This window comes from Cyprinus carpio, chromosome B7 (assembly GCF_018340385.1).
Source record: "Cyprinus carpio isolate SPL01 chromosome B7, ASM1834038v1, whole genome shotgun sequence".
In the NCBI taxonomy this organism is placed as follows: domain Eukaryota; kingdom Metazoa; phylum Chordata; class Actinopteri; order Cypriniformes; family Cyprinidae; genus Cyprinus; species Cyprinus carpio.
Genome location: NC_056603.1, coordinates 26163294 through 26173916, shown reverse-complemented (window position 1 = coordinate 26173916; position 10623 = coordinate 26163294). Strand labels below are relative to the sequence as shown.

Genomic DNA, 10623 nt, shown 5'->3' with positions numbered 1-10623 from the left:
ACCAGCTGAAGAGGAGACTAAAGGCAGAATCAGCTGAAAATGGCTGTATTAAAGACAAAGATGAGACCAAGAGTCTGGTGATGTCTGTGGGTCACAGAACCACTGCTGTGATTGCATGCAAGGGATTCACAACTAAAAAAAATGTTTTTCACATCAGATAGGGAGATAAAAGCACCCAATAATAAAATGTGACATTCTATACTTTTGTCTGAGATTTATCTTTTAAACATACTGTATTTACAGATGTCTTGATAAACAAAGCGATTTGGTCTTTACTGTCCTAATATTTATGAGGGACACTGTCAATATTGTCATGTAATATATATATATATATATATATATATATATATATATATATATATATATATATATATATATATATATATATATATATATAACATTAACAATGGAACACATTAAATATTTTAAATAATTTATAATTAATGCTGAATTAAAATACTGAAGCTTCACTGCAGATTTACCGTTTAGTGCATTTATGTGCAGTGGCACATATAGGGATTAAGTTTTTGATATTATCACACATGAACAGGCTAATTATTACTTGATGTTGAAATTAGTTTTCAGAGTACTAACCAAGTGAATATAAAGGAACAACAACCTGCCACCACAAATTAGGCCTATTTTACAGCTGCAGTAGCCTATAGGCTATTATACTTTTGTATGTGGTTTAATTTAAGGTCTATGTCTCCGTGTATTGGTGCTGCAACCCAAAGATACTTGTCACTTATTAGACTGGTTAATGTTGAGTACCACCGATCGCAAAGCTACAAACTAAATGGAAGTTATTGTTAAACCATTTATCACCAAATGAGGGCGCCAGAGAGGTTCAATGCGCCTTTTTTTTTAATTAATCCCTAAAATGACACAAGTGAGAATATTATTGTGCTTTAAGATTTCCTTTTTTTTTTTTTCCATGTTCATGGTCACTTGGGATCTCACTTGTGTGCTATATGCAAGGCACAGTATTGTGTAGATGATGAATACAAAAATAAATGAATACAAACATGAAAAATGTCTCAAGCCACTCCTTGCTACTTCTTTTCCATTTATTGATTTTTTGCAAGCAGCAGGCCTGAAAGCTCTTGTGGAGAAAGAACAGAGAAAGAAACAAAATATTTGTAAATTTATCTTACTGCAGTTCTTTGTAGAAGCAGCAAGCATTTTAATGCACAAATATAGTGACAAAATGTCAGCAACAAAGAGACGTGGATTATTAAAACAATTTTATTTTGTACATACTAAACAAAAACTAAATACAATATAAAATATTTATGAAACCATGCCAGCCACCAAACACCCAAAAGAAAATCCTTGCCGTTTCATCTGGATGTAGTCCAGGAGTCGAGTCTTAATACAGCTCTGACCTGTTAGAGATCTTCCCTAACACTCCTACAGTCATGCCAGGGATTCCATTAGGAATTACATTAATAATAGGAACTGTTTTTTAAAGTGTGAGCAGTGTAATGCATCAGTCATTTCAACCCCCAAACATCACCCTCCTGTAACTGTAAGAGCATTTATAAGGCTTCACTGACAGCACAGGAACATTTACTACAGTGACTGCAGTGCAGTCTTGATAGAGTCTGTAAAAACTTACTTCATGGACTCACAACAATCAGGTAAACAGAAATGCTATCTACTTACATGACTGAGCCATTTTCATCTATTCATGCAACTTTCAGTGAAAATGGAGTGCCATCCTGCCACCACCAGTTCTGTGTTCCTGAAAGCACCATGAGCCTTACTATGAACAGCTTAAATAACACCACACATGACCTATATCAATAGTTAACAAGAGCCTCTGGTGGCCCCTAACAGGTCCTGGATTACGGACCCTTTCCTATAGCAGTGAGAAAGCAGACGACAGCAAGCTTATCAGACCCGACTGTTTGAAAGCACAAATATCTCAACACCTGCAACAAGGATCTGTTTGCACAAGCCTGATCAAGATGGATGAGAAGGGATCTAAAAATGTAGAGCCTTGGATTCAAAGAGATCAATGTCAAAGTCAAACTGTGTTTGAGGTCACTGGCCAAAACCTTTAAGCAGCAGACAGAGAGTGACATGACTGAATAAACCCCACACCCTTATAATTCACGTTTCAACATCAGAGGTGATTCTAGAGAAGTCTTGAAATATAGCTGATCACAATTGGTGGTCCAGGCTACTTAAAAGAGGCCCGCACTGTCCTGCCTTTCAGCGGCTGTGGCGGTCGGAAGTTGTTCTCCATGCGCATTCGGTCGTCTTCTTCCTCTTCGTTAAACAGCAGTGTCCGGAACTTTCCCATCTAAGCCCAAAAAGCATGAAAAACAGCATGTGAGACCAAACCTGGAAAAGTTACGTACTGCACTGCAAAATAAATCACCTTTGGTACCAAGTCTTATGTAACAGGCTTGGCTCTCCATGCTGTGAATCTCCTGAGCTTTTGCTACTTATAGCTCATCAATCATTTTAATAAGCTGTACAAGATCAAAGTCTTGTGGCCTCATGCCAGACACACTAGGCCGCCAAACTGCTCATGCTCACTTTAATTCAATTTCCTTGTACAAAGTCTGAGGGACTAGACAAGAGCCAGAGACCAAATCCACAGTCCAGTATTTCAGAAGGACATAGACATATGGATCTGAAATGCAAATCTAGCAACATGACACTTCAAAGCAAAGGACATGCACTACCAATCTAAAGAATTTTTAAAACATCTTATGCTCACAAAATGTAAAGTAATACTTAACTTATTTAATTTATTTACTCCAAAGTTGAATTTTCAGTAGCCATTACTTTAGTCTTGACTGTCACATGATCCTTGATCTAATACTGTATGCTGATTTGGTGCTCTTCCTTCTTATTATCAGTGCTGGAAACATTTGTGCTGCTTAAAACTGTGATATATATTTGATATGGTAAATGGAAAAGAACAACATTTATTTGAAAAAAATCTTGTTACATTATAAATGTCTTTGCTGTCATCTTTATCCAGTTTACTGTAACTTTGCTGATTAAAAGCTGATAATTCCTGTAAGGTCTAGTACATGCAGCACAAATCTGGGGATGAAATGACCTCTATAGCATTTTGAATCCACAGTAGGATTTCAGTTGTGTTTAATGTTGTCAAAATGTGCACATTTTGTTTGACAAACTCTGAGCTGAACCCCTGTCATTATAAAAGGATTCTTTCACAAACACTCAGAGTTTTGCTCACTCAATCAGATACTTTTAAACAGATACATCCACAGATAACAGCACACACTGGTATTGTGTACATATTTATACATATATTCTATATTCGTGTGTGTGTGTGTCCACAAGGATAGTAAAACCTAAAATTTTTGACATTGTGGGGACCATGAGAGAAAAAAAAATATTAAATTATGTTTATCTGAAAGTGTAACAATGCAAACAGGTTTTCTGTAAGGGGTAGGGTTTAGGGTAGGGTCAGGGGATAGAAAATATAATTTGGTCTGTATAAAAGTAATAGAAGTCTATAGAATGTCCCCACAATTCACACAAACAAATGTGTGTGTGTGTGTGTGTGTGTACAAATATATAATAATTTATTTATGCAACACAAGACATGCAATCACGTCAGCAGATGAGATCATTTCTGACCAGATTCACTGTCACCACCAGCATTCTGGAATACTGTGGACTATCCCTAATTTACATCAATACCAATGATTTTGATTCAGCGGAAGTGCTTCCCACATCCATCTCCCTCCACAACCATTCATTTTCATAAACCGACATCTGTCAATAGACCAGATGATGGTCATGACAAACACTAGCAATTCAGTTCATAAATAAGGTTAATTAAGTTAAAAAGAAACAAAAAGTAACCCACAAAAGCAACTCACCTGCTTCTCAGAAACATAAATCGGTTCTTTCAGCACAATCCATGTGACGCTCTCATACAGTGGAGGAGTTGTGAGAGAGCCTGGGTACGTCCAGTACTCCAGACTGTTCGGCAGGAGGCACTTTGGGTTAAAGCCCTTAAAATCAGTAACACTTCCCTACAAGAAAAAAGAAATTAAAAAATAAGCATAAAATTATTGAACTGTAATGCAGAGCTTTGGGAAATAAAGATGCTCTAACAGGGCTGCAACTTCAAGCACAATACACAGAAGAATTCGCATGCCACAATATTTTGATTAGTGACTGACTAAAAAGGTTTTTCAAAGTCCAATTTTTAATATATAATTTTTCTACACCATAAATATGAAGGAAACAGATAATTACTTTTTTAAAAAAAAATAAATAAATAAATAAAAACACTTTAGAAATTAGTCAAATTAAAAAATGATAAATAAAAACACTTTAGAGGTGCTAATTTGAATCATTAGAACCTCATTAGCATATTTCAAAACAAAAACATACAAAAAAACACTTTAGAGGTGCTAATTTGAATCATTAGAACCTCATTAGCATATTTCAAGACAAATATTTCCAAATGAAATCACATGCAAAGAGGCATCTATGGGTTTCCAAATTAAATCAGATGCAAAAAGGAGAACTAAAGTGCCACATCTGTTTGGCAAGCTACTGAAGACCTCCATTAATTTAATAAGTCATTCATGCATTCTCTCAAAAATAGCGTAAAGAAATTCATATTTTCCCCATTTTTCATAAATTTACTACAAGAAACACACATACCTTGAATTTAACCATATACAAGGCATCTGTTATCTGATGAAGAGCTCTGTGCTCATCACCTATCTGGGAAAAAAAAAAAAAAAAAAAAAAAAAAATATATCTTTCTGTACTTGATTTTTCTAAAAATTTATATCTTTCTGTACTTGATTTTTCTAATATTAAAAATATTCTTTTACAGATCTGTTTATTTACATAAATATCATTTGTATTTTATTTTCCTCCTAAATTGAATGTGACTGCTTCTAATCACATGCTCTTCAACTAATGCTGCATTATTTTGTTCTTTATGTTAATAGGAATAGTTTGCCAAAAAATAAATAAACAGAAAAACTAAATTTCAGTGCCTGAAAAGCCACTCAAGATCAGTTTGTTTCTTCATCAGAAGAGATTTGGAGAAATGTAGCATTACATCACTTGCTCAGCAATGGAAAAACAACAAAATGTTCCACAATTTTCTCTTTTAAAATACAGCATGCTTCAAAAGACATTAACTGATGGACTGGATTATTGTGATGCTTTTATCAGATGTTTGGACTCTGATGGCACCCATTCACTGCTTATTAACAAATACAAATCAAGATAAGAACCAAAACACTTTTACTATAAACCATTCCTTTTAATGAGTGTTGACTAACACTAAAACTAACTTCCAGAAAGATGCCAAGGACAGCCAGGCCATCAGGTGCTGCTGCTGCCTCACCAAAGGACTTGTACTTTATAGCATTCCAATGAACCAGATGAAGCTGGAGAGAGACAGAGTTCAGGCCAAAAGATTGTAACAAAGACTGTGTAAACAAATATAATACACAGTATAGACACAGAGCAGACAAAGTCCCTGTTCTGCCCGCTCACCTCAGAAGCGTAGGTTTTCCCACCAACCGTGTGCTCAGAGCCACGGCAACCCTTGCCTCCCCAGTGGAAGTGAAACTGTTTAAGTCTGTACGTGTTTTCCAGAGGACCTCCCCGGATCACTGCCAAAAGGAAAGAGCAGTTTAAGGGGGCATTCACATTGAATGCAAATGATCTTGCATTTAAAAAATGCAAAAGTAGTCTGAAAGTAATTGTACATAGAAAACATAGAAAAACAGAAAAAAAAGCAGTGCAAAGTAATGCAAAAACATGTTCTGTGTGAATGCGCCCTGACTTCCATGTAAAGTGAATATCACCTTTTTTAATGAAGGGTGAAGAAATTGAATATCTGTAAAAGGTGCCTGGTGTTTTGCAGACCTAATACATTTAACCACTATACTGTAACTCAGTTCATTGTAAAAAAGTAAAAAAAAAAAAAATAATCTGTCTTACAGCCAAAAGTCTGTCTCCAACCTCTCCTTGCTCTATACACCTCTCATTTTCTTGCTTATTGCCTAGATCTCTGTTTCACAGACAGGGATGTTTCATAAGGGAAACTTTGAAAACTCGCAACAATTTCACAATGACACCTTCAAACCTTCTCAGATCTTAAAGGGGACCTATTAGACAAAATCCACTTTTATGTTGTGTTTGAACATAATAATGTGTCTGCAGTGTGTGTACACAACCACCCTACTGTTGTAATAATCTATCCACTCTGTTAATTTTAACCATAAATCAGAAACTGTCTCAAAATAAGCTGTTCAGAGTATTTAACAGCAGTGTTCAAGCAAAGACTATAGAATACCCAAGACGTGGCCCGTTGTATAGTTTTGAATGGGGGAAATGCAATGCTCAAGGCCGCTCAATTGCAGGAAGCCCCGCCTTCTGAATGAAAGAGCCAATCGCTAATCAGTAAAGTCACTGCAGCTGTCGTTAAAAGCATCCCGGTTGCTATAGAAACAGTCAGTGTTCTGAGACGTGCTCTCAGGACTGCGCATGCACAATGGCTGATCAAGCCTGAGAAATTAGCTTTTCATAACGCTATTTCAGCAAAAGTAACAACATTTATGACACAGTTGTTGTCAGATTTCTTTAGTGATTTCAAATATAAAAACTAAACCAAATACAATTTAACACAATCAAGAAAAATGAGTAATTACCATTTATAATGATACTAGATCCATAATATTTTTCAATCAAGAACAGTGAGTAATTTTCAGTTTTTCTTTTATTTGATTCATATTAGCAGCAGCAGTAGATACTGTATATAATGCTGCTGTCACTTTAATACACACATCTAATATACAGTACACATGTGATTTATTTCCCAGCTTTGATGTTCACAGACATAACCGACTGTGTGAACTGAACTTTGTGTTTTTGACAAAACCTTGTGTGTATTTGAGAGTGTAAGCGCAATAAGATGTGTGTGTGCACTCAGAAAACCATACATCAGAAGTTTAAACTGATATGGCTTTAAAGCGCATGCAAATAATAAACTTTCATGATGACAAAGACTGCAATGTCAAGTGAGAGTGACCACAATCGATCTTTGATAATCAAAACTAGAACAACAGATGTTTTGTTTGTTGTTGCCTGGGTGACCGAGGCATGCGCGGGTGAGCATCGGCTCATTTGCATTCGCTCATTAAAGATATATGCACGAAAAAATGTTTTTTGCTTCTACTCAAAAATGCAATTTACAGCATGGAATAATAAATAATCTGTGGGGTATATTGATCTGAAACTTTGGTTTGAGGTTGAAACGGACACATTCTGGGGACACCTGGGACTTATATTACATCTTACGTAATAGGTTTCCCTGTAAGAGGGCTCAGAAACTATAAAGATATAAAAGCAGTACTAAAACAACACCGGGCCTTACTGTCACTCACAGCAGAAAGAATGGAAAAATTGTGCTCAATGTGCACATGACCCTTTCATTTTAATTCTTTTCTTACCACTTGAGCTCTGGAATGTAATGACTGTTATATGAATTGCTCACATCAAAAATAGTAACTCTGTTCATTCTGCAGTCATTAAAAGGGAAGAGAATTTGTGATTTTGTATTCATATTTTGTCATTTTAGTCAAATTAAAACTTCAGCTTCTGATTACTGAAAACAATTTTATACATACAATTTCACCGTGGCTGTGCACAACATGAGAGCTGTGAGTAGAAGCAGCAGAAACTAGTTGTGTGCAAAAGCTGAAGAAATATGAAGAAACTGAACTAAATGTTGCCTGCTCAAAGCTACTCCGAACATCTAGAGACCAATCAACCAACCATGACAGTATCATTTTAAAGCAGCATTAGGGTTATATCACTGATACCAACCTGATCTCTCATCTGAGTCAGTGAACTCCACTACCACAGAATGGCCATTGTTTGATATGCTGACAGAGGTGCAGTTGTTGTAAGACAGCGAGATAGGAGACAGTCTGGCATCAAATACAGCTTCTGAAGGGACTATATCAATAGGTGACTGGCGGTTACCCTCAGCAATGGGATAGTCTTTGTGCCATTCTGATGGACCTAGAAAAACAATATTAACCAACCAGACATCAAAGAACATAACAGTGAATCTTTTTATTGTAACTTACTGTATTTAATGTAGTTATCTACATGACATTACACACAGGTGTTCCTGTGGCTCAAGTGGTAGAGCATTGCGTTAGCAGTGCAAGGTTGTGGGTTCAATTCCCAGGGAACACGTTAGGTAAAAAAATGTTAGCCTGAATGCACTGTAAGTCGCTTTGGATAAAAGTGTCTGCTAAATGCATAAATAATAATAATAAATAATACATTAGATATTGTTTAGCTTGAAAGTGTGTGTGTTTAAAGCAATAAAAGTAGCTTGAATATTTATTTTATTTTTTTACATTTGTTTGTGAAGAGAAATATGCATGCAAAATAAAATGGATGTTTACCCCTTGAAATGATGATGCCATTATGACAACTTTTGAATTTATGGAATTTGTAAAAAAAACTTTACTGTAAAAGAATGTAAATGCATAGTATGGGAACACAACTTTATGGTTTAAAAAAAAAAAAAAAAAAAAAAAAAAAGCATAATTACAGCAAGGAAGTTAAAAACAAAACTTTTTTTGGATTTCTTTGTCTTCTAATGTTTGTTTCAGTGAACTAAAATCAAGTGTCAGCTATTCACTGTTGAACATTTTTTATGTATTTGAGTTAGTTTAGAGCAAGTGTGACCCAACAACATTTCTTTGTCTTCTAATGTTTGTTTCAGTGAACTGTAGCAGGCTGCCAGTCTTGAAATCACATACAGCCTGGTTACGTTGTTTAAGTAGCAACTATCCCTTTAAAAGATAACTGGGCTAATCTCGCATTAACAGTGGACCAGGCAACCAAATATGCTACACTAAATCTAAAGACCGATGACTGAACATATTATGAATGATTGGGTACAAGCACAAAAACTCACCCCCTGCAGGCTGGCTGTATATCTTATTACAGTCTGTGTTAGGGTTTAAATGGGGGATTCAAAATTGTCCATTAATAATATTAACTGTAATGACAATAAAGCTTGTTACTAATTTGGCTGGAACACTCATCAAGCGGATCTTGATATTCAGATTTCTTTATTTGGTGTGAAGTTGTGCGTTGCATGATATCTGGATGGCATTTTCCTGTCAAATCTCTGGCTAGTCCATCAACACCAAACACAGAAAACTAAAATGATTAGTGGCCACACCAACAGACAACAATTAAAGTAGCCCATGTAAGTGTGCTGCAGTTTCCTTCTGTGAACAATACACGCTATAACGTCTGCTTGATTTTAGACCTCTGTAAAAAAAAACATTTGCATGGCTTCTCTGTAATAAAACTCATGCATTCAGATGACGATACTCAAGGCGAAGGAGTACGTTTTGTGATCTGATGAACCCACAAATGCAATTCTCACAAGGCAGTCACAGCATGTTCAACATTTATTTCAATATTTCATTTAATAATATTATGAATAACAACAATTCATTAAAATGGGCTTATAATCATTTAGCAATTTGTCTGTGGTTCAAATGGTATTCTGCCTTGCATTTTATCTCTTTAAAAAAAAAATCTAATTAAAATTAAAATCTTAAATTAGCAGAAAGGTAAACATAAGCATAAGGTAAACATTTTACCACCTAACTGGTCGACTAGCAGGCTAAAATGATTAGTCGTGCAGTTTATATAAATCCATATGATATATATATATATATATATATATAAAATATAAATATATATATATATATATATATATATATATATATATATATAAAATATAAATCCATATAATATATGTTGCTGTAAATTATATAAATTAATGATTTCAGAAGTAGCACAAATACTTATATTTCTTAGCTCTCTGTAGTGGAGCGGTTTCCAGCATTTCAGAAATAAGGTTTTTTTTTTTTTTTTTTTTTTTTTTTTTTTTTTATGCATTTGAATTTTAGCGTGAAGGTCAACAGTTACTGTACGGTGCTGGGCAGTGGTCAAGACCGATTAACAAAAAGACATTTGGGGATTGATGCTTAATTGTAAACTCATATTTGGCCGGCAATTAAGTTAAATGACTGCAATTAACTTACCGTTGTACTCCCCATATCCCCAGTGATGGCCAGTCATTGCTCCCTCTTCTCTGAACAGCGGATTAGATGTTGTAAAGCGCGCAGACGAGTCTTGAGTGGTGCAGAGGAGAGAGGTGTGTGAGTCGAGTCTAATGACAGCAGTAACAGCTGAATGAAGAGCGCCATGATTGATTGACAGACGAGCTGATCCGACCTGGCCCCGCCTCCTCTAAAGGAGGACTTCAGTCTGGACCTGTTAAATATTTGAATACTTTGAATTAGTAGCATGTAATTGAACTGTAAAATGCAAATGAATCATTTTGAATAGAAAAACAACGAGGGCGAATTCTGTTTAAAAGTGAGCATCACTGTGCCCTCCTCAGCTTTGGAAGGGCACTTAGGCTAAGGGAGCACAGTAGCCTATCGTTGTTTTGGACATTTACCACTGACTCTTCATTCTGAGTCTGAAAGTTACCTTGATAACATTCAGAATGCAGAATAATACTTAGCTATTAAAACTTTGCTTCAA

General features: G+C 35.5%; 1 protein-coding gene across 2 annotated transcripts; it reads right to left on the bottom strand.

Moving 5' to 3' along the window:
• Nucleotides 1-1231: 1231 nt before the first annotated feature.
• Nucleotides 1232-10280, bottom strand: LOC109105482 (carbonic anhydrase 7-like). 2 transcript variants are annotated; one of them, XM_042728129.1, is made up of 7 exons: nucleotides 10116-10280; nucleotides 7858-8055; nucleotides 5521-5639; nucleotides 5304-5411; nucleotides 4669-4731; nucleotides 3873-4028; nucleotides 1232-2308 (listed from the first exon to the last, which is right to left on the bottom strand). In XM_042728129.1, exons 1-7 carry the CDS (start codon nucleotides 10150-10152, stop codon nucleotides 2186-2188), a joined length of 804 nt encoding a protein of 267 aa, XP_042584063.1. In that variant the 5' UTR covers nucleotides 10153-10280; the 3' UTR covers nucleotides 1232-2185. The 2 variants fall into 2 exon arrangements, with proteins under 2 accessions (XP_042584063.1, XP_042584064.1); XM_042728130.1 differs by having other exon boundaries at nucleotides 5316-5411; nucleotides 10116-10270.
• Nucleotides 10281-10623: the final 343 nt, after the last annotated feature.